The sequence below is a fragment of the Calliphora vicina genome, chromosome 4, assembly GCF_958450345.1.
Source record: "Calliphora vicina chromosome 4, idCalVici1.1, whole genome shotgun sequence".
Lineage (NCBI taxonomy): Eukaryota > Metazoa > Arthropoda > Insecta > Diptera > Calliphoridae > Calliphora > Calliphora vicina.
This window is the reverse complement of record NC_088783.1, coordinates 38,244,186-38,272,088: the sequence shown is the minus strand read 5'-3', so window position 1 is coordinate 38,272,088 and position 27,903 is coordinate 38,244,186. Positions and strand designations below refer to the sequence as shown.

The 27,903-nt window shown below is 29.7% G+C and overlaps 1 protein-coding gene across 4 annotated transcripts in view; it reads right to left on the bottom strand.

The window, feature by feature from the left end:
- Positions 1-6,175: 6,175 nt before the first annotated feature.
- Positions 6,176-27,903, bottom strand: part of Graf (GTPase regulator associated with FAK) — a 223,747-nt gene continuing 202,019 nt past the window's right edge. For 3 of the 4 annotated variants that reach the window (XM_065510208.1, XM_065510207.1, XM_065510209.1), the window contains exons 5-13: positions 14,264-14,479; positions 14,126-14,197; positions 12,473-12,524; positions 11,895-12,208; positions 11,485-11,815; positions 11,319-11,424; positions 9,999-11,246; positions 9,847-9,926; positions 6,176-6,699 (exon numbers count right to left, since the gene is read on the bottom strand). In XM_065510208.1, the coding sequence (XP_065366280.1) occupies positions 6,599-6,699; positions 9,847-9,926; positions 9,999-11,246; positions 11,319-11,424; positions 11,485-11,815; positions 11,895-12,208; positions 12,473-12,524; positions 14,126-14,197; positions 14,264-14,479 (2,520 nt within the window). In that variant the 3' untranslated portion in view covers positions 6,176-6,598. The remainder of the gene's footprint in view (positions 6,700-9,846; positions 9,927-9,998; positions 11,247-11,318; positions 11,425-11,484; positions 11,816-11,894; positions 12,209-12,472; positions 12,525-14,125; positions 14,198-14,263; positions 14,480-27,903) is intronic. The other variant, XM_065510210.1, reaches the window with a different exon arrangement.

Here is a 27,903-nt window from a genome sequence, read left to right as displayed (position 1 = left end):
TCCATGGCATTTGGTGCGCTAGTTCAGGAGATATGGTCCATTACACATTTTCATATCGTTTTCGCCTAAATTTATTATAAACGACATGGCAACTCCGAAAAATAAAATTTCCTAAAACTCCATATTTCTGCACATCCCTGGACCTATCATTCTTTTTAAAAGGTCCAATATTTCCGGAGTTACTAGAAGTATAAGTTACCCAAGGATTGATAGGAATATTTAACCTATTTCCATAACCTGGCAACCCTGGAAAATAAATTTTTCTATAGATCAATATGCCCCCTAGACTTAGCCTATGATTTCATCTAAATTCGTCAACTGGTTCCCGAGATACAATAATTTTAAACAATCCCGAATTTTTGTATATTTATAAATTTGAAAATTTATCCTATACCCACAACCTGGCAACCATGGAAATTTAAATATTTCGAAAGCTCATTATGTATCCAATATGCGAACATAAGTTCCATGAAATTTGGGGCCCTAGTTAATGAGATATGGCCCATTACGCATTTTCATATGGGTTTCGCCTTATTTTATTACAGACAATATGGCAACTCTGGCAAATACAATTTCCTAAATCACCAAATTTATGCACACCCCTGGACCTATCATACTTCTTAATAGGTCCAATATTTCCGGAGTTACTAGAAGTTTAAGTTACCCCAGGATTGGTTGGAATATTTACCATATTTCCATAACCTGGCAACCCTGGAAAATAAAATTTTTCGATAGATCAATATGTCCCCTAGCCATAGCCTAAAATTTCATCCAAATCGGTCCACTGGTTCCCGAGATATAGCTGTTTAACACAATCCCGCATTTTTGCAGATTTACGCAGCATGGCAACCCTGGAGAGAGATGGTGACAGCGCCATCTATTGAGCGACATGATTTTTTATCGACCACCAAAAAATTGGCCGTCCAACAGATGGCGCTGTTATTAGGCCGAAAAAAGGCATTGCCATCAGCGATCAAATGCAAAATTTGTTTGAGGCATTGCCAGATCAAAATTAGCATATTAACTGCATTTGTAACGACTTTTTGTAATGCAAATGGGAATTTATTGTTTTAGGTGGTAAATGGAGGATTTTTAAAAGGTTTTTGTGGGTTTTTAAAGTGTTATAAAGGGAATTTAAGGGGTTTTCAACAAAAGTCTAGAAAATATCCTAACTTTGGTTATTATAAATAAAAAAATAAACATTTATTTTTAATGACTATTAAGTAATTTATTATTTATATTTTCTGTATTTTATAGGTTTTTATTGAATTTTAAAGAGTTTTCTGGATGTATAAAATTAGCTTAATGGATGTTAGTTGAAAAAATGATTGGATGATAACGCAGATCTTTTGATTAAGTCTTATAACAAATATTTGTTCGAGAATTTTAATATTAAAATCAGCCAAATTAGTTCCTAAACCATGACTATAAACTCAGAGCATTTATTTTTAGATTCCTTCTCTTTAAATAAAACACATTTGAATTTTTTTTTATATAATTTATTTTCAGTATAATTTTTTTTCTTTAATAATTATTACTTCACATATTACAATAACTAGATTATTTTCATTTTATGTTTATAATTTTTTTTTTTCTGTTTTTAATTTTTTTGTTTATTTATTAAAAATGTACATTTATAGAATAATAATAATATATTTAATAGTGGCATGTGGGTTGTTTCTTTTTAATATTATTTATAATTATCATTATTAATATTTATTATTATTATTAATTAATAATTATTTTTTTGTTTTTATTTTAAATGTTTAGGGGATAAATTAAAATATTATGTTTTCTTTTTTTTAATTTTTTTAATAAAAATTATAAAACTAACTATTAAACTAATATTAACAACAAAAAAAAATAACAAGGGGGTTTAAAAATTTTGCAAATTTCTTAGACAATTTAGGCAAAAGTGGAAAAAAGAAAAAATATAGCTTAAGAAATGAAATTTTAATTATATACAAAATATGTTTCTGAAATTTGTTTAAAAAAGAAAACTTTTTAATAAGGCGCAATTGATTTTGTTTTTTTTTTTAATTTTTTATAAATATAAATTAATAATTGTTGAGTGCTTTTAAACAAAAAGTGCTAAACAACAATGTTTATGTATAAAATTTATTTTTTTTTAATTAAAACTAATTTATAATACAAATAAGAAAAGAAAAACAATTAATTATAAATTATGATACAAATAATATAAAACTAAACAAAATTATATACATTTATAAAACGTTCTTTAAAAAAAAAAATATGTTGGAAAAAAAATTGGAATATTTTTATAATTTATTTAGGGTTTTGTAGATTTTTGTAAAAAATGGAATGGATTTTAAGGTTATTTTTAAATAATTTTGAACTTGGCTTTATATTTTGGGGATTTATGTGGCTTTCTGTTTGCATAGAAATAATTATATATCACATTTAAGCAATTTTTAAAAAATACTTTTAAAAAATAAATTTTTTATGGAATTTTTTTATTTTTAGGTAAATTTGTTGTTTTTTGCGGTTGTTTTAGATCGGTGTAAGTGGTTGTTGGTATTTGTAATTTTTTTTATTTAAAAAAATGATGTCCAAAATTAGTTTTCATTTGTAAAATTGTCAACAAAGTCAACTATTTTGTGTGTAAGTATTTCAAAAGGAGATTGGAAGGGAATAATGTCAGACTGCTTGTTTTGGAAACAAATATTTAAAAGTTTCAAGCTAAAATAAATTAGAGGACTATTCAATTTTTAAATTGTTACTTTAGGTAATTAACTTTGTAAATTATGGAGTATTCATTTTCTTTATTAAAATTTGAGATATTCTCGAAAATTTTTATAAAAAACCTAAAATTTTTCTGGAAATAATAAAATTCTTATATTGAACATAAATATTATAAAATTGTGTCCTCTAAATCTGGAAATTAGTAAGATCAAATTTTCAAACAATCTTTATAAAAAAAAAATCGTTTTATGCTGTAGCAGTGATTGCTAAGAGACAGTAGGGTACTGTCAAAAAATGTTTTATACGATGGTTTGCTGTATAATTTCTAAACTTATTCAAATATTTAGACACTTTTTTTGTAAAACACATTTGTGTGCCATAAGTTTTATATTTTGCTTTAAAACTAAAAATAATGTTAAATTGAACTGATGTAACTTTTGTACTTTAAAATTTAAATGCAGAAAATAATGCAAAATATTATATTTAATTATTTGAAAGAAAATATTTGTTTAAAATAATAAAACTTTGTTCTGGTACTTTTATAAACTGCTAAAAATGTTTTAAATAATGATCTACTATTAAAAATTTTTTAACTCATTAGAAAAATTTGTTGGTACTATTTGATGAATACATTTGGTACTTTTTAAATTAAGTACCTAACATTACAAAAAGTATAATGAAGTTGGAACCAACAATATAAATAAATTGTTAAAATAAATATTTTAATTCTGCCAGAAAAATACAACAATGTTAAAAAAACAACATACATAAATATGGTACATTTTTGTTTGGTACTAAAAATATTTAAAACTTTTCTTACATATTGTTAATTTTCCCTGAAGATGTTACACAAAGCAGTAGCGAAATATTAGAATATAGAAATATGTATATTATTTTTTAAAACTGACTGTTCGTACTTTTTGTTATAAGCATTTGGTACTTTTTAAATTAACAATTTAGTGTCTTGAAAATGAAGTGTTTCAGTTTTATAAATTAGAAGTCCCTTTGTAAAATATTTAAAGCATTTTTTCTGTAAAAAAAGTTTAGTACTTTTCTATTTATTTTCTATGTATTTGCATTTCTATGGAGCCTGATTTTTGCTTATTTACTTTATTTGATTTTAGCTTATATATTTTTGGAACTTTATTATTATGTAACAAATGTTACAAAAATTCTTTTAAATTAGCAATGTGTAAATGCATACAAAGTACTTTTTTGCTAAATACATTTGGTACTTTAAAATTACGTAATAATAGAATATAATTTAATTTTGCAATACAATTTTAAATTTTTAATAAACAAAATTTGGTACTTTTTGAAAGAAAGTACTTTTTTTGGTACTATTCTAAAATTGAGTAAGAGAAGTTATTCAAAATCTCATAAAACAAAAAATAGAAACCAATTTTTGCAATAAAATTGAAAATTTTGAAAGAAGAAAATTTGGTCCTTTTTTGAAAAATGTACATTTTTGGTAAAACTTGTTAAGAAAAAAAATAGTTAAAATATAAATATTTGGTACTTCTTGGTACATTTTTTGCAATAAAATTTTAAATTTTGAAAGAAGAAAAGTTTTTGAAAAATCTTCTTAATCAAAACATGTAAAAGTACTTTTTTGAAAAATGTAAATTTTTGGTAAAATCTTGTTAGGAAAAAAAAATAGTTAAAATAGAAACTGTATTTCGATGTAAAAAATGTTGGTACTTTTTGAAAGAAGGTACTTTATTTGGTACTATTTTAAAATTAAGTAAGAAATGTTATTCAAAATCTCCTAAAAGAAAAAAAAATAGATAGAATAGAAACCCATTTTATGCAATAAAATTTTAAATTTTGAAAGAAGAAAATTTTTTAAAAAATGTGCATTTTTGGTAAAATATTCTTAATAAAAAAATTGGTAAAAATAGCAACTTTATTTCGATGCAAAAAAGCCTTTTGCCACAAATAGTGGTGAGTGAAGATATATAAAAATTTTTCCTTATGAAATTCTAAGCCGATTTAGCTATGTCTGTCTATCCAGTAAAAAACATTCTCACGTCCAAAATACCCAGCCGAAATTTATACCAATTTTGTATATTTTCTAAGCAGTTTGAAAAATCTGTTGAACAGAATAAAAGTGAGACAACATTTTATCCAAAATTTTACTTTTTCAATGAAAAATTTCTGAAACGTTTTATTGAGGTAATTTTTTTCTTTTTTGAGTTAAACAAATGGTATGAAATTTTAAAATTATCTACAAAATTAGTACCCTAACAAAACTTGTCTTTTATAGCTAAATGCAAAACAGGATAATAAAATTGAAAAGCAACATTTTTGAGGACTCTTTTTTAAATTAATATTTGTATTTGAAAAGTGTTAATAACTTTTTAAATAGTTAGGAAAAAGTCCACGATTAATTTAAAATATATGTAAATAGTTGTTTACCAAATCAAGCATGACATTATTCCGTTGATGTGTTTATTTACCAAAAATAATAAGGCATGTCACAGATTTCCTTATTATATGAAAAATTAAAACTATTACTAGAATCAATTACATTTGCTAAACTATTTCAGTTTTATATATTGTAAGTTCTGATGCTGTGACATGCCTAATTACTTTTATAGTTAGCTTTGCTTAATTGTTTATTGTAAAACAAAAACCTTTAAAACTGAAAATTTTTCAAATAAAACAGATAATTACAAAACAACTATAAATGTTCTTAGTAAAAATTTAATTGTATATACAGAGTAAGCGTTTCCAGATTGTTTTTTATTAAAATTAAATTTTTTTGGAAATTTAAAAAAAGTGTTTTATACAAAAATTGTTTAAACTAAATCAGAAATAAATATTTAAACAATTTATATACAAAAAACTTTTTTCAAAATTTCAATAAATTTTTATAGAGTTTTTTTATAGCAAAAATATTTGTATGTTTTTGAACATTAAATTTAATTTTAAAAAAATACAACAATAATAAGTTTTGTAGCTTAAAGAGAGAGAGAGGATTGGGGGAGTTGGGTTTTCTTCTTTTTATATTTAATATCAATATAATACACATAGAGCTTTAGCATTTAGTTTAGTTTTAAAGGAAATTATATTATAGACGATAGGTAATAATATTTCATAAATAAATATTTTTTTTTACAAATTACATTACATAACATGTAAAACTGTGCGTCAAAGCTTTTAAGTTTACTTTTTTTGTTTTAAATTTTAAATTATTTTCAGTATCAAAAAATTTAAACAAACCAAAAAACTTATTTTTAATGTAAACTTCTGCAAGAAAATTTAACAAAACCTTTATAAAACATAAAAAATTGGTTTTGCTTTTCTTCTTTTAAAAAAAAAAATATGTCATTATAAAGTAAACTGGTTGAATTTATTTTATTTTTAGGAATTGTATTCAGTTTTTTTCTTTAACAATTGAATAATTGTTATATAATTCACATTGAACATTTATTTAGCTTTTTTATGTTTTAATTAAACTTCTAAACTATTGTAGTAATAATTTATTTTATTCAATTTTGTGCTGGTTTTTTGTATAACTTTCTTTCGTTTTTTATACATTCTTTTATTTTTTTTTAATTAAATAATTTTGGTTTACATTTTATTGTTATTACTTCAATTTTGGATATAATTTCAAACTTCTATTTGAATTTTATATTAATGTTTGCAAAACATTACATTTGTTGTCTGGTTTTTATGTTTTTCAACTACAATTCATTGTTTTTTTTCGTTTTATATGTAGAATAGATACTTAAATTGTTTATAAATTAATTCAATTTATCACTAATTATGCATTTATGTTTATGTAATTATAATTAATTATAATGTAGGGTATGTATTTATATTTTGTTTTTATTTATTTTTATATATGTTTAAATATATATAAAGATAATTGATGATTAGACTTACATGACTAATGGTATGGTTTTAAGTGTTCAACATAGTTTTCTGGTATAAGTCCGGTTTTACCATTTAATGTGCCTTGCAACCAGCCCGGTTCATGGGAAAAACCAACTGAAAATAATAATGAAAACAATGGTTTAATATTTTTCAAATGTAAACACATATAAATGAAAGAAATCTTAGTCATTCACATATTTTTTTTAATATTTAGGTGTCAACAGTCGACAAAATCATTTATCGCTAAATCAAATATCGAAGGTCTAAGGTAAAAAAATATCTAGCTTTTTATAGGACTCCACAAATAGTATCAAATCTGGATCAATTTGTTATTGAAAATCCGTGAAGTAAACAAGTAAGAGTGCTCGGCTGTACTGTACTGAATCTTAAATACTCTTCACCAAGATAAATATTAAAAACAATTTAATTGGAAACAAAATTTTGTAAAAAAAATGACGAATACCTCATTGTTTTTCTTTTATCTCATCCATTTTAAACCATGTACATTAGGGTGGGTCGATTTAGCAATCGATATTGTGCTATCAATTTTTCGATAGTTTTTGGCATGAGAACAAAAAAGGTCCACTACTACATATCAAAAAAATAATTTTTGCGGCGCCCAAATTTAATTTTTTTACTTTTTCTCAACTTTTATTTTTGTTTTTTTTAGTAAGTAATAAAAAAAATCGGCTGATTTAATTTTGTTAAATATTACCTTTCCAAGGTGAAATTGTACTCTAAACGATAGCGATAGCAGTTTTTCAAAAAAATGGTTTTATTCGATGGCACAATATCGACAAATTTTTGTCCAAACAAATAGTCCCATCCTAATGTACATATGTATCAGCGTTGCCACTTTGGTCCAATTGGACCAAAATTGGTAGTTTGAAGTTAACAAATTGACTTTTGGTAGTTTGGTTGGTTTGTTCCGATATTTGTCGTATTTTGGTAGGCTACGATATTTCTGAATACAGAAGTATTTTTAAGAACAAAACAATTAAAATAATAACGAAAAAACTACTTATGTTAAGCCAAAATAATAAAACTACATATTTGCAAAATATGAAGATAGAATTTTCTAAAATATTTTGTTTAGTCAGGTAAATGTGTATTTATTTAGTAGTGTTGAGTTCAAAAAATGCCAAAGGGCTCTCAAAACTTTTATTTTCTAATAATATGTGTTAAACTCTGCTTCAATATCATTCTTCCTCTAGATAATTTTATAGCAGCAATAATATAATTTTAAGTTAACTATTAATTTTGAAACGAATTCATATAGCATTTCTCAAATATTTTAAATTTGGTAGGTTTTGGTAGGCTTTGGTAGTTTTTAATTAGAAATTTGGTAGGAAAAATATTTTATGAGTGGCAACGCTGATATGTATCTACATACGTGTGTAGGTGTTCGGATATATGCGAAGATCATTCCTGATATGAAAAAAGTCGAACTTCATAAGAAAGAACTGGATGTGTGTTCTTTGACGGGTAAGACCTTCATTTCTACATAAAGATGGTAATCCGAGGACATGTGTAGGCTCTACTTAGAGCAACATTTTGGCAGCTTAGTATATATTTTCACTGGTTATCTCTTAATGATAGTGACTATATTTGAGTCTAATATCTAATTGACCTCTAACCAGTCTAGTGCAGATTGGAGAATATCATTAGTAGCATGATTAAGATTATGGTACCGGACGCCCGAAGTATAACCATGTCCAAATCACTATTAACTCTCCTTCACTCGTTATCAAGGAGTATGCTGATGTACGAATTATGTATTTCAACAACTCATAGATCACAGAGAAGAGTTTGATGTGGCACTTACTCAAAGCCTTTGAATCTGAGATTGCCTCTTAGGCCGCCAGATCACTGTTATAGAATTCAGGCCGAAGTTCAACATGTTCAGTATCAAGGAAGGGATATGCTTATATGCATTGAGAGTAAAGCGGCCATTAGATCCTTAGAGAATTTGAATATCACATCGATAGAGGAGATAGCGAGCTATTCATTGGCTACCCGGTAACTAATTTCATATAAACTGTATATCATGGCAAGGAAATATTATCAAACTCTGCAACTCCTTGAAACTACTTTTATCTGTTATTGGGCACTTAAGATGAAGAATATTTGGTCAACTAATACTAATTGACAAGATTTGTCTCTTTAAAAGTATAGAATGTCTGAAAAGTGGCGGTATCCAAAGAATGATACATTCATCGGTCATCTTATATGAATTCCTGGGCATGGGGTCTTTGAATGTGATTGTATGGCTGACGGGCTTCATTTAATTTCACAATGAATCGAAATAACAACTGCTGTCACTTAGGTTTATTTCTCCATATCATTGCCAATAAATAATAAAGAAACCACTTGCAATTAAACCAGCTAAATCTGGTACTGTAAGGATGCAAAGACAATACGAATTGTTGTTAATCTGTCGAGATCACTGGAATCTTGGTATATACACTTTTAGGCTGCAACTTCTGTACAATGACTTTTGCAGAAGCTCTAACAATAATGAGGAGAAGGAGACAACAAAACACTTTCTATCCTATATATAAAAGTCCCGGCTCATATGTCTATGGAGAAGTTTTTTTTTACCCTTGTCATTACATCCCGTCAACGAGGTGTTTCCTGAATGGTAAAAACTTTGTTTTCTCCTGAAGGTAGCGTTCGGAAGATGTTTGAAAGCAAAATGAGACGCTCTATAATCATATAATTAATCACTTATTAACAACAGACCAAAAAATTAGTTGATTCGAAATTTTTCTGGATGTTCATTAAAAGAAATTTTAAAGCTGTTCAACATGCTTATTTCTAAAGACTATCAGCAAAAAAAAAGCGTTATTTTTACCATTCTGTTGATGAAAATACTTTTTTCTTTTTTTATTTGCCTATTTTGTCTATCAAAAATTAAAGAGAATTCTCAAATTTAATACTCACAGATTATACAGATATGAATCACATGGTTTCAGTAATATAGCAATAGAAAACAAACAAAGGAAAATGTCGAAATGGTTGTGGTTTGGAAAGAGGGACAAATATATTTCACACTCTTGCTCTGCAAATCACAACCATTGAAAACTTTTTTGACAACTGTCATTTGTTACATATCTGTAATAATCTGTGTTAATACTTTTGAAAATTATAAAAAAGATGGATAAATACATATGTATTTTTCCAACCCAACAGTTCTAACCATAGATGATTCACAATTAATCAATTAATATCACCTTCAATCAAAAGTATTGCTAAACTTACCATTTGTTATAATTTGATTTGGTTCAAATGATAGTTCACCTTCGCTCTCTCCCAAGCAGGCATATAAAGTACGTACTCGCCTAAAAATTATGAAAAACCAAAAAATAAAATAAATCTCTCCAAACTCTCTTTTAAAGCAAATTCCAACTTACGCTGTGCCCGCTTCCAAATCCCGTTTAATTTGCGTGACATCTTTATTGCGATGCACCTTTTGCGGTGTCGTACCATACTCATTTGGTGAACTACCCGTGCTGCCCACTATCATAGAAGGAGCAGCCGTTGCATTAACCACATCATCCACCTGAGATCCCAACAGAGTGGACAGCGATGTGGCTTGTGAGGAATGTGGCACATAATCGATAGAACCGCGGGCGGATAACAAACGACCACCACCGCCACCCCCATTCGTTGATGATAGCGAATCACAAACGCTTTCGTTGGAACTAGATGTTGAGGCAGCAGCACCCGAGGGATAATGTTTGTTAGAGGCATATGGCAGATGATTGCTGCGCTGCAGCTGGACTGGTGGATGTTGCTGTGGCCCACTACCCACACCGTATAGGGCTTCCTTGCGCATGGCCAATGTGGGTGGTGAGACATTATTTAAACTAATGCGATTGCCGGAGGTATTCGTACTGTAGATGGACGTGGAGGCCGGTGTGGCCGTGGCCATTAGATAATCGTGTCTTAAATTAGTGGCATTAGCCGGTGTGGCATGATGAGCCGTTAGGCCACCATTTGTGTTGGCGGTTAAAATGCCATAAACGGCTTCGTTGGCATTATTGCGGCGCATACTGATGTCGCTCTGCGACATTGAATGCAAATTCTTAACACTGCCCATATTAACGCTCATGCCCAGACTTTTGGGACCACTGCCACCATTAGTGGCATGAGCAGCTAGCAAACCACCATTAGTACCATTTGAGGTAATGACTCCGGAGTTACCACCACTGCCTCCGCCGCCGCCACTACCGCCACCACCACCGCCACTCGTACCATAAATCATACCATTAGGAATGTTTTGTAAACTCGAAGACATGGGAGAATCGGTGAAATTTGATTTTGTCACCACTCGGTAGACTTGTTGTGGTGAATACATGGAATTGCGACCCACTGAGCCACCACCACCGCCCGCTGATAGTGATTTATTGGCTTGACTGGCACGAGGCACACGTACTGGAGGACTGCTCGAATTCGACTGGATGTGAGCGCCCACCGCACTGGGATCATTTTTGAATATGCGTTCATAGTTTTCGATGAGAATATTAATAACAATATTGTTAAACTTAATATCCAATATGGCAGCTACTGTTTCCTCTTGAGGCCTCAAGAGAGTGGGACCAAATACCACGCCCAAATTGAAGACAGACATTTTGTTTTTCTCGAACTTACGAGAGACTCTGAAAAACAAGAGAAAAAAATATATAAAATCCCATAAAATGAAAAAGTATAGGAAAACAAATTCCACTTACTCAGTCAAATGTCTGATGACCATGTCAAGCATTTCGAAATTCGATTGAGGCAATTTATAAACCAACTTATGGACTTCATGAACACGCTGATTTAGATTTTCTTGTTCTGTAAAATAGAAACAAATTTAGAAATTCTCAAACCAAAAAAAAAGTAAAGTCTACTTACTGGCTGCCTCTATAAAACCACTATGATAACGATAGGTCATCAAGGGTTCAGTTAGATTACGCAGATACGTTTTAAGAGCACTGGCTATAGTATTGCTCTCCATGAGATCACGATATTGTTCATCGTTGAAAACACTGTCAGACTTTTTGCGATCCATGCCCAAAGCTAAGAGTTTTGATATTTTCGTGCCCACACCACTCTTACGATAAATTCCCTCATCTTCTAAACCACGATTTTCCAAAGTATCAATGCATTTGCGCACAAAAGCAAAACCGGTCTCATCCAATTGATACTCCTCGCCAGCTTTAACCTTGCCGGGAGCTAAATAAGTCTGGTTTACATACAAAATAAAACAAATATCAGTATTTTGTATGTATTATATATAATTTTAGCTCCCTCCCACAACTTACCGGCTCTGTACCATCCATGGCGTTAATCCACGCTCTGCGATCCTCTTCACTCAGGGCCTGAAATGTATAAACTATACCCGGTTTCTCTTTGAATGTCAAATCGAAACAAAATCTCTTTTCAAACTCTGAAGCACGTCTTTGGCACGACACTAATGTTAGTTTCTCCTCCTCCCGCTGTTCGGGTCTAGTGAAACTGTGATTCATTTGATTGAACTGGAGCATTGTAAACTCCTTTTTCTGTTTCTTGTACGTGCAATAGTATTTTGTCCATGTTGCCTTAAATGGTTCTAAAAGAGATATTTTCAAAAGAGAACCTAAATTATGGGTGTTAATATCAGTTTTTTAACACTCAGTATTATAAAATTAAATAAATTAAATGTGTTTATGTGTATGTATTTACAAAAGTATTATTTACAAAAAAAAAATGATTATATTGGTACATTTACATTAATATGAGAGTTATTATTTAACAATGTCTGAACGATTTCTGAATTTTTACTTTTTAAATGTTTGCGATTTCGAGTTAACAATTGTAGTTACATACAAATTAGATGGGATTTGTGATTGTTAAAACTTACTTTTTTCCATCAAAAATAGATAGCCACGTTTGGTGTACTTTTCTTCTGGCTTCTGGAAAGAGAGAGAGTGCGAAAAGGGTTTTGTTAAAATAGATGAAGAGTTGATTAGGGTTCTAAAGAAATAATGATATCGTCTATATAAAAAATCCTAATCAAAAGTTCTGAAATTACATTTATAAGATCCATGCAAAACAAACTGCAGACTACATATGAAGCGATTAAATGGATTTATTCGTGTTTCACAGATGACACTTTATCTCATATAAGTTTAATCTTAGATGATTCCAAATGTGCAGGAGCCAAGGAATGGAAAAATTTATATTTTGCTATTCCAGATCAGTCAAAAGAATTATTAGTCCTATTGGCCATCGCCATGGACCACAAACTCAGCTCCATAGTGGAATCAAATTTCATATGCTTTCCTACTAAAGCAAGATATGGCAAATGAAGTAGCCGACATAAATTGTTGTAGTCAAAGCCTAATCACAGCGCATATGTCCAATAAAACTCTGTTCATTTAATCCTCAATTCTCATTTTAGATTAAAGACCATATGTTTCTGTATCCAGAAGCCCAACTAATCCTGATGTGAAACTTCTCAGAAACCACGTGTAAAGGCAAGCGGCAGCCAAGAGTAGTTCAGTTTCCAGGAATGTGGATACTGACGGATATCTTATTCCCAATTATCCGATAATTCCTTGATTCAAGCTTAAACACTTCTGATTCCGAGACCAGAGGTATTAAACTGCTAAGTCATCTTGTTAAATAACGAAGGACATATACAGTTAAATCAACTCGAGCTTTTATTCGGTTATCCCAATAATGGAAACCCTGGTAGAGATCTAGAAAGATCAAGAATTAGCAGCAATTGCCAGAAATGATTCTCAGTAACCAATTAAAGGATATTAAACTGTTCAGACTTTCTGACAAAGACCGTTTTAGAAATGAATACTTTAAGGACTAAATATCGGAAAAGTATTATTTTAGTACAGAAGAGAATACGGTTTTTTAATCGTTGGATTAAAGGAGCTAAAATAAATGAAGTTATTGAGGAAAGGCTAAAATAACATTTCAAATATTCTTTTGGATACTTTATTACTGTCCTACATTTGGAAACCTGAGACGTAGAATTCTATGTCAACAAACATTCAAAACCTTTCAAGATGCGATCTGGGAAAAATTCATTCCTTCATTAAGGCAACAGGCTGGCTGAGGAATGATGATGGCCTATTAATGATGATGTTTCTATTAATTAGTGATGGTTCATACACGTCAAGTTTACTTGAGCAATTCTAGAGTTTATAGAAGAGAGAGGAAGAAATATAAGAAAATCTTTCCAATCTCATCTCCTCTCACATCTACAAACTCAAGTAAACTTGATGTGTATGAACCACCACTAATTTCAAATTATTCCTTCAAAAATACTTATCAGTTAAAGATGAAAAACAAGATTAATAAACTGCACAATACATAGTGGGTGCAAAAAATGAACTCTAAATTATTTTTTGCCAGAATAATAGGGAAAGTTTCGGCCTGAAAAATTGGATTCAGGTTGGATCAGACTCTATATATTTTACTCGAAAATATTTGCATTATTTCCCTTAGATCGTATTTACATGTTAATATTTATGACAACATAAAATTATTTACTTACTGTTCGCTTTTCCATATATTTCAATTTAAGTTCGGTGACTTTTTCTCGTGTACCTTCAAAATTTTCACGGGTCTAAAAGAAAAAAAGAAAAGACAAATTAGAATTCATTCCATATCATATATTGTTTTTACTAAATACCTTTTGCACTTTATGCCTTAAGTCTTGCAAATAATCTTTATTATCTTCAGCCTGTTCATGTGCCGTATGATAAAAGACTAACCAACTCGATATAAAGGCCAACAATATTTCAACAAATTCAAATTTAATACGTTCTTGGACTTCTTGTATACGCAGTACATAACTTAATGACTCCTGGACATATTCACGTTCATGCATGCCTAAACTGGCATCGGCCTGGAAGAGAAAGAGAGAGAAAATAATTAATTTAAAGTTGTTTTACAATGTTTTTTTTATAAAAACAATTCTATAATTTACTTAAAATAGTGGTAAATTTTAATTAAATTTAGCATCTCATATTTTTTTTTTTTGGAAATTCTATTTTAACAGTTTATTTTGTAAAGGTTATTATAATTCATGAGATTATTTTATAGACGAGCATTAGAGTTATCCAAGCGTCCATGTTGTTTAAATGTTAAAGTTAGTTTAGAAAGAGTTTAATATTTTACACTGAAAAAAAACGAACTTTGTTTAAGGAAGGCAAAGCTTAAATGCATATTGTTGCAAAACTGTAGAACTAGGAAATAAAATCGATTTACTTATATTCAGAATAGCAATGGGGTTATTCTTAATGTAAAAAAACGAATTTTGTTTGATTGAACCACATTGTGTACCCGGCAGATGTACCCCACTTTGGCGTAGTTCGTATTTAAATATTAAGAAGAACCTTTTCAATTAAATAGTCGAATGCCCTCAAATCTTCGCACTTAAAGTTTACTAATACACAACTCTTTCTCTTAATTTCTCTTGGTGTATTTCCATGCTCCGAATTGTATGCTATTGTTTTTAATAATGATTATTATTTTCGTCATCATATGTACATGAATGAATTACGCCAAAAATAGAAACAATAAGAGTCTGTGGAGAAAAAAAAGTGCCATAAAATGTTTGGAAAAAAAAAACAACATAACTGACCTTTGTTTTTATGGCCATAATAATACATTGACATTTTAGTCTAAATAACTCTTACCAACCAACCAGCACACAAATACTAGGATAAAACGTAAGGACGATCAGTAAATGGAATTTTTTTTTTGTTTATTCCTTTTGAACAGCTCTGGAGCAGAACAAAGTAGATGTAAATGACAAGTAGAAACAATACTATTTACACAACTACAATAAAACAATTTTACACAGCGTTTACAAAAGCGTTTGACGTGAGCAAGTGCGAGTGTGTGTGGGTAAAAGGGATACAAAAAGGCCGGTACAATAGTACTTTTTTAAAGTGTTACTCCTACAAGTATGAATTATTAAGTTTATTAACAAATAACACTTTTTAGTAACTGAACAGTCCTATCGTATATAGATTTATTCAAAACTTATAAAAACAATATTTACAGTAGCTCCCAATTAGTTTATTTTATCCCAAATTTGTACTTCGGTGGTGATTGGACACGGAAGACAAAGATCGTCTAGGCCTGCAAAAAACGTCTGAAGACTTGGGGGCATTATTCCATGATGATTGTTGCCAAACTCAACAAGAGCTTACAAAATCATTGGGAGTTAGTCCATCAGAAATTTCAAAACCTTTTCAATCAGCAGGCTATGTGTGTGAAGATAAATATGCCGAGTTAAATACGTTTTTGAAAAATATCGCATGCGATAAAAAAGTACTCAAAATGTTAAATAGGCATATGTGCGTAAAATTTTAAGACTTTTAATACTATTTTACGAAAAAATACATTACTTAGAGTAAATCTATAACTTCTATAAACATTTTGTTCATAATTTCTTTGTAAAAAATTATATTCGTGCTTGAAAATTTGACAGTAAAAATTTCTCAAAAATGAGTTATCTGAGGGATTTGGACACTGTGACCAAATCCTACTTCCTCAAGGAATAAAACCTAGTGGGGAATGAAGGTATTGAATAGTGCTATCAAACTGCATTAACTGTTTTTCCCAATTGTATTTGTGAAAAATTATATTTAAGGGAAGAAAAAGGGAAATAGTACACAATTCGCATACATGAGTTCTGTGAGGGATGTGGCCACTGTGACCAAATCCTACTTCCTCAAAGAATAAAACCTAGTGGGGAATGAAGGTAATGAATAGTGCTATCAAACTGCATTAACTGTTTTTCCCAATTGTATTTGTGAAAAATTATATTCAAACAAAAAATAAGGGAAATAGTTCAAAATTCACATATATGAGTTCTGTGAGGGATGTGGCCACTGTGACCAAATCCTACTTCCTCAAGGAATAAAACCTAGTTGGGAATGAAGGTAATGAATAGTGCTATCAAACTGCATTAACGGTTTTTCCCAATTGTATTTGTGAAAAATTATATTCAAACAAAAAATAAGGGAAATAGTACAAAATTCTCATATATGAGTTCTGTGAGGGATGTGGCCACTGTGACCAAATCCTACTTCCTCAAGGAATAAAACCTAGTGGGGAATAAAGGTAATGAATAGTGCTATCAAACTGCATTAACTGTTTTTTCCAATTGTATTTGTGAAAAATTATATTTAAGGGAAGAAAAAGGGAAATAGTACAAAATTCGCATACATGAGTTCTGTGAGGGATGTGGCCACTGTGACCAAATCCTACTTCCTCAAGGAATAAAACCTAGTGGGGAATGAAGGTAATGAATAGTGCTATCAAACTGCATTAACTGTTTTTCCCAATTGTATTTGTGAAAAATTATATTCAAACAAAAAATAAGGGAAATAGTTCAAAATTCACATATATGAGTTCTGTGAGGGATGTGGCCACTGTGACCAAATCCTACTTCCTCAAGGAATAAAACCTAGTTGGGAATGAAGGTAATGAATAGTGCTATCAAACTGCATTAACCGTTTTTCCCAATTGTATTTGTGAAAAATTATATTCAAACAAAAAATAAGGGAAATAGTACAAAATTCTCATATATGAGTTCTGTGAGGGATGTGGCCACTGTGACCAAATCCTACTTCCTCAAGGAATAAAACCTAGTGGGGGATGAAGGTAATGAATAGTGCTATCAAACTGCATTAACTGTTTTTTCCAATTGTATTTGTGAAAAATTATATTTAAGGGAAGAAAAAGGGAAATAGTACAAAATTCGCATACATTAGTTCTGTGAGGGATGTGGCCACTGTGACCAAATCCTACTTCCTCAAGGAATAAAACCTAGTGGGGAATGAAGGTAATGAATAGTGCTATCAAACTGCATTAACTGTTTTTCCCAATTGTATTTGTGAAAAATTATATTCAAACAAAAAATAAGGGAAATAGTTCAAAATTCACATATATGAGTTCTGTGAGGGATGTGGCCACTGTGACCAAATCCTACTTCCTCAAGGAATAAAACCTAGTTGGGAATGAAGGTAATGAATAGTGCTTTCAAACTGCATTAACGGTTTTTCCCAATTGTATTTGTGAAAAATTATATTCAAACAAAAAATAAGGGAAATAGTACAAAATTCTCATATATGAGTTCTGTGAGGGATGTGGCCACTGTGACCAAATCCTACTTTCTCAAGGAATAAAACCTAGTGGGGGATGAAGGTAATGAATAGTGCTATCAAACTGCATTAACTGTTTTTCCCAATTGTATTTGTGAAAAATTATATGTAAGGGAAGAAAAAGGGAAATAGTACAAAATTCGCATACATGAGTTCTGTGAGGGATGTGGCCACTGTGACCAAATCCTACTTCCTCAAGGAATAAAACCTAGTGAGGAATGAAGGTAATGAATAGTGCTATCAAACTGCATTAACTGTTTTTCCCAATTGTATTTGTGAAAAATTATATTCAAACAAAAAATAAGGGAAATAGTTCAAAATTCACATATATGAGTTCTGTGAGGGATGTGGCCACTGTGACCAAATCCTACTTCCTCAAGGAATAAAACCTAGTGGGGGATGAAGGTAATGAATAGTGCTATCAAACTGCATTAACTGTTTTTTCCAATTGTATTTGTGAAAAATTATATTTAAGGGAAGAAAAAGGGAAATAGTACAAAATTCGCATACATGAGTTCTGTGAGGGATGTGGCCACTGTGACCAAATCCTACTTCCTCAAGGAATAAAACCTAGTGAGGAATGAAGGTGATGAATAGTGCTATCAAACTGCATTAACTGTTTTTCCCAATTGTATTTGTGAAAAATTATATTTAAGGGAAGAAAAAGGGAAATAGTACACAATTCGCATACATGAGTTCTGTGAGGGATGTGGCCACTGTGACCAAATCCTACTTCCTCAAGGAATAAAACCTAGTGAGGAATGAAGGTAATGAATAGTGCTATCAAACTGCATTAACTGTTTTTCCCAATTGTATTTGTGAAAAATTATATTCAAACAAAAAATAAGGGAAATAGTTCAAAATTCACATATATGAGTTCTGTGAGGGATGTGGCCACTGTGACCAAATCCTACTTCCTCAAGGAATAAAACCTAGTGGGGGATGAAGGTAATGAATAGTGCTATCAAACTGCATTAACTGTTTTTCCCAATTGTATTTGTGAAAAATTATATTCAAACAAAAAATAAGGGAAATAGTACAAAATTCGCATACATGAGTTCTGTGAGGGATGTGGCCACTGTGACCAAATCCTACTTCCTCAAGGAATAAAACCTAGTGGGGGATGAAGGTAATGAATAGTGCTATCAAACTGCATTAACTGTTTTTTCCAATTGTATTTGTGAAAAATTATATTTAAGGGAAGAAAAAGGGAAATAGTACAAAATTCGCATACATGAGTTCTGTGAGGGATGTGGCCACTGTGACCAAATCCTACTTCCTCAAGGTATAAAACCTAGTGAGGAATGAAGGTAATGAATAGTGCTATCAAACTGCATTAACGGTTTTTCCCAATTGTATTTGTGAAAAATTATATTCAAACAAAAAATAAGGGAAATAGTACAAAATTCTCATATATGAGTTCTGTGAGGGATGTGGCCACTGTGACCAAATCCTACTTGCTCAAGGAATAAAACCTAGTGGGGGATGAAGGTAATGAATAGTGCTATCAAACTGCATTAACTGTTTTTTCCAATTGAATTTTTGAAAAATTATATTTAAGGGAAGAAAAAGGGAAATAGTACTAAAATCTGTTAGAAAACGAAGTTTGTTAAAAGTAAACATGTTATTTAAAATGTTTCTAGCTAGTGTTGCTAAACATGTCATTACTGCGATGTTGCATGTTTTATAAGTGTTTTAAAGAAATTTATCATTATATTGATCAACATAACACAACTCGATGATGCAGCAAGTGGTTTCTTTATAAAAAATGATCGAACTTTAAGAAAAAACATCTGCAGATGAAAGCATGTATGTATTAAATGTACCTTCTAACTCATTTTTTATTTCAATTATTTCAGCAGTTCTATGCACATATACACTGACATTGATACAATTCAACCTTCCAACTTCCAACTTAGTTTTTTATTTAACTCATGTACACATACTCCAACATTGATGCAGCTTAACACAACCCGAAGATTCTCTTGATATTTGAAAGAGAATTCTCTTTTGGATGTGCAACCAGAGATGCCAGGTACTTTTGATGCCTGTCCCCAATCAAAATTAAATATATCCCCAAAAATATTGTTTTTCTTGAAATTTTCACAAAAACTAAACTTCATATTAAATTAATTGGCCAATACCCGATCAAATTAGTTGTTAAAATATTAAGAAAGTTCCTTCAACCCAAAATTCTTATAAATTAGTCAAAGTTACTTTTGATAATATTCATCCAAAGATTTTGCATAAACCGATTTGAGAATAACCGATTGAAAATTCAATTTAACCTTACCATCTAAATTTGTTGCGATCTGCACATAAAATTCGACAATTAGACAACTTTTTGGAGATACTGATTCGGATTTAAAGATTGTAACATATTAAGTGTTATTATACGCACATTTAATAGCATTAAACATCTCCATTTTCAATTCAAAGAACATGAAATAAAGTTCAATTATTGATAACTTATTGCTATTACCGGTACTAAAAACAAACCTATCCTAAATAATTTATCCCCATAAAATCCGCGAAATATTTTAATATATCCCCAATAAAATCCCCAGTCCCCAAACGAAATTTTCTGTCCCCAAAATCATTACAAAATCCCCATATTTGGGGACAAATCCCCAATACTGGCAAGCCTGTGTGCAACCAAATATTTCGAACTTTCGTAGGAGAGCACTTACCTAGAAAGCTTTTATGCACAAAGTAATAAAAACAGGTGGTCAATGTTAGAAAAATGCAAAGAAGAAAATAAATCAAATACAAAAATTCGTTACAAAAATTAAGCTTCATACAAATACAGACGTATTTAAAGTTTGGTAGTAATCAGGGATGTAAATGTTCATACGATCTTGTATTTTCTACTAAAATGTTTGTGTATAACAGCGCTTTCTATAAAAAATCTTGTGCAAAACTATATTTTCTAATAAAAGTTATATGTATTTATACATATAACATTAAGAATTTTTTTATTTTTTATTCAATTCACATTTGTGTATACAGTGTTATTTTGCATTTGTAAAATAAAGTAAACTTAGTTTTATATGAACTTAAATTTATTTCTTCATAGAAATTATAGTTATTCTGAATAATTTTATTATTTAATTTATATGTATTTTATTTGATTTTATCAAAACTATTCTTATTTCTATTCAAATTACATACTAAATTTACATTATATTGCGACATAGATAACATTTAAAAGGTGGAGAATATGTAATGTTTAGTATTTTATTATAATGAGCGAAACATTCTTTATCGACGCCTCTATTACATATAATGCATTTTAAAATGGACTTCAAGGGACCACCTTCACAATACAAACATTCTATGTTACTGTTGCCGTATTTAATCAAATCAATTTTAATTATATTTCTATAATTATTTGGATCTGCAATTGTTTCCAACGATTTTTTAACTAGTATTGCCTCCATTAATTCTATACATATAATTCCACAGTTGTACGAGTCCTGCTGTATATAGTGGCTAACGATTTTCAATTTCCATTTATTTTTTTCCTTTATGTCGTTGCATTTTAAGAATACTTCGAATTTGTTTTCGCATTCATTTTTGGAAGCTTTCATTGGATCTATGTAAATAAATTCTTTTTCATCCATATTTACAAATACGAACGTGAAATGGTTAAGTTTATGAATTGGTATGATTATATGTTTTGTTGTTTTTTTTATAAAATTGTTTAATTCTTTTACAGATTTTGTGTTGAAAATTCCAATACCAACTTCACAAGAAAGACATTCACAGTCATTTATGTCATATTTTAAAAATATTATATGGCTGTAGAGTTCTATTATATTATTAAAAATTTCTTTTCTAGGATTAAGGGTTTGAAACTCGTGGAGATAAATGTTTTGAGCAAAATGGGGTGCTTCTTTTTGAAGTTTGTGGTATATATGATCATAGTTATATAAAATTACTTTTATTTTCAAAGTTCTGGGGATCTTAATTTGGCTCAGTTGGGTTTGAAGATCGTTTTCCGATTTTTTAGCAACGCTATGCTTTCTTGTTGTAGGTGTAGTAGCTATTAAAAGCTCCGGAGAATGATTTTTTTCTAATTTTTTAAAATTTTTTTCAACATTCATTTGATTTCCGTTCACCGATCTCATTATTTTTGTTGGAGTTTTTTTCCAGTAGTCCTCAAGTAATTGCTCAGCACTTCTTTTTGATACACCTTGATTTTCAAATGACCCGCACATGCTTTTTATATCCTTAATTTTGGCTTGGACGTATTTTTTAGATGTTCGAGCGTAAAAACTGGGCCTTACAAATCTTTTTGTTTTTAATGTTACATTTTTATTGATGTTAAAATAACTCTCAATAGGACTATTTGCAATTCTGGTTTGGTTTGTTGTTTCAACCATAACCCCCATCAGATTTGTCCAAAAGACGGCATAAGGTATATACTTTTTTAATACCAAATTCAAAAATATTATGTTTTTGAAATTGTTTTCTGCTACATTTTTGGCATTTTTGCTTTTTTTTATTGAATCATAAATTTTTAAACCTTTTTGGTAGAAAGGACTTTTTTTATATTGTGGAACATTACGTTCATTTTGTTTAAATTTATTTTTTTCTTTTACGATATCTTGATCAATTTCCCATGATATGTATTGAAAGTATTCCTTTGCTACTTCAAATCTTTCATCAATATTGGAAGAGAGCAATATAACACACATATTTTTCCACCATGTCCAAAAATCTCCAATTGATGAAATATTGATTCCTTTTAACATAATCATTTTAAACATATTAAATTGTTCTTCCGTTTGGGCATGTTCTTGAATATCATTCAAACATATCTTAAAAAAATGACAATAACAAATTTGTATAACTACGAATTTTAAAGGTAATTTTTGAAAATTTTCAAGAATTTCAAAACATTTATCCAAATAGGAAAGTATGGATTCGACATTGTTAAATGTTTTTATTGAAGCATTTATCATAGCCCAACTCCAGTCCATGCAGAGGCGCTTACTTAAAGGCCATTTAATCTTATTTTCAATGCAGAAAACTTTTATATCGATTAAAAATTTTCTTATGTCATCTTCATAATGACGTGCAATTAAAGCTTCAGCTATTGGTACCACAATTCCTTTCTTTATGGGATTCGATATATGCATTACGATGCTGTACAAGAACACCCTTTTTGAATTGACATTAAATTTTTTTACAACTCCTCCGGTGGCATCTATAAATAGGGTATTTCTGCTGCATTTCAAAAGCTGGCCTTTGTTAAATGTTGGTAAATTTAATTGTTCTTTAGAAAACAAATAAATTTCCTGGGGAATGGATACTCTCTGAATGAAATTGTTCCAATTTTTAGCCTTTTGCATTTTTATAATGTCCATTACCTGATCTTTGCTGCGGTTTAATTTTTGGTTGTCCTCGCTTTTTATTTTGCGAACAGCGTCACGAGAGGGCACGCATTGCGTATTTCCAACATTGCATAATTGTTCAGACTGCTTTATAAGTAGAGAATTCCGATAATTCGATGGCAACTGATTTTGAATTTGTTGTTTTGCCACTTTTCTATTTACAGCCCGAATTTGTTGCGTTTTTTTAAAATTTGGGTGGACTATAATTATTTTATTTGATGAGACTTTTACAGAAAACGGTACATCAGTTAAATCTACAACAAATTTATATTTTCTGCAGCCCTCCTTTTCATATAAGCATTTCCCGTATATACGTATATTGCTCATTTTCTTTCCATACGCGAAACTTGTTATGTTTATGGGGCAAACGTTATTAATTATTTTAAAATTTTCACGAACAAGATCTTCAACGTACTTCGTAAATTCTTTTTTTTGTTGAATTTCCCCATTTTTCATAAAATATTCTAAAAGATATCTATGTTGCTGATCTTTAAAGAAAAAAATACCTTCCTCATAGGAATAAACCTTATCTTTTCTTTGGGGAATATTTGTTTTAACATTGATTGAGTCTTCTGCAATAATTAAATTTTTGTTTGGTGTAGGTATTGCTGGGATTTTTTTTCTTAGTATACTATATTCCTCCATCTGAATGTCATTTTCGGTGGTGTGATTTATTTCCGAAATATTATTTTTTGTTGAACAAAAGTCTACATTTGAATCTGTTATTGTGTTTAAAAAATCGTCATCACTGTCTAAATGAACACTACTTTCATATCCTTTTTTAAATTTTTTAGCGCAAGAGCCTTCTTTAATTTGTTTATCAGGTTCGTTCTTAAGAGGAGTTGAAATTTCTACATCATTGTTGTCAATTGTCTTTGCATTATTGTCGATTGAACCAGTGGAATTTAAAAGATCTGATATTATCCTTTCGTAGCTGACGTCAGGTGAATCTATGAAAATTAAATTTGTTAAAATGCAATAAGCAGGGATGTATTTCGATGAAATTTGTGAATTTATTAAAAAACTTTGAAAACATTTTTTTTTTTAATTTCTATTGAACCCGCGAGAGCCTATATTCAAAATCCTCTATCTTTGATTTTCATGAAAATTACTTTTTGATAGTAAAATGTTCAGTAAAAAAGCCCTCATCTATGGTGCCCAGTGGTTTAGAAACATTTTTTTTGGAAATAATTGGGTATCTCGGGAATTATTGCAGATATTATTACGAAATTTCGCATGATTGTAGCTGAAGTGTTTTCGATTTACAGTTGTTCAGCTTTCTAGGGTTTATGGGGGCCACTACATGGCCCCTCAAATTTGATCATTTTGGGTCTCCATTTTTTTAAAAAAAAATCGCCAAAAATACATTTATGATCCGAATGAACTGAAATTTGAAATATAAATAGTCCTTGAGAAGGTAGGTTATCTCTATCAGTTGAAGAGATATTTAGGTTTATTTATTTATTTTTTTAATTTTGCTCGATCTGTTTTTGGTTTTTTAGAAATGAAGGGCCTACTGAGGGTCGAAATTTTGATGCATGTAACTTTTTATAGGGACAAAATAACTGTTTGCAACTTGTTTTTATTGTATTTAGAATTTTATCGACAATATAGCAGATTTTTCAAAAAAAGATTTCAACCCTCCGTAGGTCCACCATATCTAAAAAACCAAAAAAAGATCGAGCAAAATTAAAAAAATAAATAAACCTAAATATCTCTTCAACTAAAAGAGATAACGTACACATGTAAGCATATTTTTTGTAGACTTTCTCAAGGACTATTTATATTTTAATTTCATTCTGATCATAAATGTATTTTTGGCGATTTTTTTTAAAAAAATTAGACCCGAGGTGATCAACTTTGAGGGGCCACGTACTGGCTCCCATAAGCCCCAGGGAGCTGAACAACTGTAAATCATTTCAGCTCCAACCATGTGAAACTTCGTAATAATATCTCCAATAGTTCCTGAGATACCGAATTATTTCCAAAAAAATGTTTCTGAACCACTGAGTGGTGTGAATTTCATAACAAATTAATTTTTTTTGCTATTTCTTTGTCTTACACAATTAATTTTTCTGAATGCAAAACTCTTTTCAATTGAATTACTAATATTTATATTTGAAATATTTTACCTTTTTGTTTTTGGAAAACATAATGTCCATGGCTTAAAAATAAATGGTTAATGTTGGAAGTTGCTTTAAAAAGATCTCTTTTTAAGATCGCTTTTATATCTTGAAGATACATATCATATTGCTCTACCTGTTCGTATTCCACCTTATACAGGACATATTTAACCAAAACCTCAATATTATGGTCTAATCAGCCAAATAAGTGGAAGAATTTGCAAGATTTGAAGAGCGTAATACCACCGAAATACCATTATTTACAATTATTTACACCAATCAAATTCCAAAAAAAAAGCAAAAAAAATTTTATTTTTAATTTTTTGTATTATTAGACGTTATCTTAAATAAATCACGTTAAAAACTGGTAGATGACATAACTAAAATCAGAATTATTTATTTTCATTAGAATGCAAAACCCTCTATCTTATAATTTTCATACATACATATCATACATATGTATTAGAGTGACAATCAGTTGTATGGAAAAAAATTTTTGTTAAAATTTTGAAGAGTGCCGGGTGGAATATTGTGACACTAGGCCTAAATGTTAAGTGCTGAAAATTTGAGCCAAATCGGGCAACGATTTCTGGACGCGCATCGAGGCCAAAGTTCAGATATATGCAAAATTTTACAGTTAATATGGAATAAATATGTGAAACTCGTTAACTTTCTGCATTGTTTTCTAGAAATATGTAGATTTATTTATATTAATGAATATTACATTAAAAAAAAAGTTTTGGAAATTAACCCTGTATCTCCTTTGGTTCAAAATGACCCAATACTGTATTATCGCCAAAATTAGAGAAAAATGCAAATTTTTCAGTTTTTGAAAAAATGTTGCTACTAAATAAATACTTTTGCAATTGAATACAAAAGAATCGAAATATGTACGTAATTATCTTTGTAATGAAATATAAATGACAAAATTTGATTAAAAAATTTTAAAGTTATTACAAATTCGCCAGACCATTACCGTGTTTCAGGCCAATTGAACAAAAAATTTAGAAAAAAAATTTAGATATTTCGAGAAAAATTAAAATAAAAGCTCATTTTTACTTAAAATATGTCTATATTTACTTGTATATAAGTTTTTGTCTTCGTAGGATACCGTTAACCTATTCGCAGGTATGGCCAAAAAAAATAATTTTTTTTAACGGCTGTTTCAAAACTCCATTTTCAAATTTTTAAAAATTTTGTTAAACAAATTTCAGATTTTTTCGATCATCACATTGGGGTTTATGGAGATCAAAATAGGGAATAAAAATATGAAAAAATTATGTCAATACCTCTTACAGTTTTTCCGTACCTGCGATTGAAATTTTGCGTTTTTCAAGAAAAACTAATTTTTTGTCCATATTTAGGCGAATGAGTCCAATTTCCTTACTGTTATAAATTTTAAGTAAAACCTATTCATAATATTATAGTCCTTGTAATTTTAAATATGTTCTGAAAGTTTTACTGAAATCGGAAAACGATAACCTTTGAATCGTGAAGGTCAAAGGTCAAATTTTTCAATATTTGGAATTTCTAATGAAAAGATAGCGAAATGTTACATATTTTTGGGCCGATTTTCATGAAACTTGAGGAAAATATATATTGGGGTCTAGCATTTACAACAACAGTGCAAAAATAAATTTTAACCTTTAAGAGGACTTGGGGTCAAAATGGTTGTGTTTTTCTTGATTTTAAAAGTTGAGAATAATTTGGACCCCAAGTGCTGCTAAGGGTTAATTTCCATTTTTGTGCTGTTATTTTAAATTCTGGACTTTATGTTATATTTTAATCAAGTTGCATGAAAATCGGCCCAAAAATATGTAACATTTCGCTATCTTTTCATTAGAAATTCCAAATATTGAAAAATTTGACCTTTGACCTTCACGATTTAAAGGTTATCGTTTTCCGATTTCAGTAAAACTTTCAGAACATATTTAAAATTACAAGGACTATAATATTATGAATAGGTTTTACTTAAAATTTATAACAGTAAGGAAATTGGACTCATTCGCCTAAATATGGACAAAAAATTAGTTTTTCTTGAAAAACGCAAAATTTCAATCGCAGGTACGGAAAAACTGTAAGATGTATTGACATAATTTATTCATATTTTTATTCCCTATTTTGATCTCAATAAACCCCAATGTGATGATCGAAAAAATCTGAAATTTGTTTAACAAAATTTTTAAAAATTTGAAAATGGAGTTTTGAAACAGCCGTTAAAAAAAATTATTTTTTTTGGCCATACCTGCGAATAGGTTAACGGTATCCTACGAAGACAAAAACTTATATACAAGTAAATATGGACATATTTTAAGTAAAAATGAGCTTTTATTTTAATTTTTCTCGAAATATATTATTTTTTTTTCCAAAATTTTTTGTTCAAGTGGCCTGAAACACGTTAATGGTCTGGCGAATTTGTAATAACTTTAACATTTTTTAACCAAATTTTGTCACTTATATCTCATTACAACGATAATTACGTACACATTTCTATTCTTTTGCATTCAATTGCAAAAGTATTTATTTAGTAGCAAAATTTTTAAAATATCTGGAAAATTTGCATTTTTTCCGAATTTTGGCGATAATACAGTTTTTGGGTCATTTTGACACAAAGGAGATGCAGGGTTAACT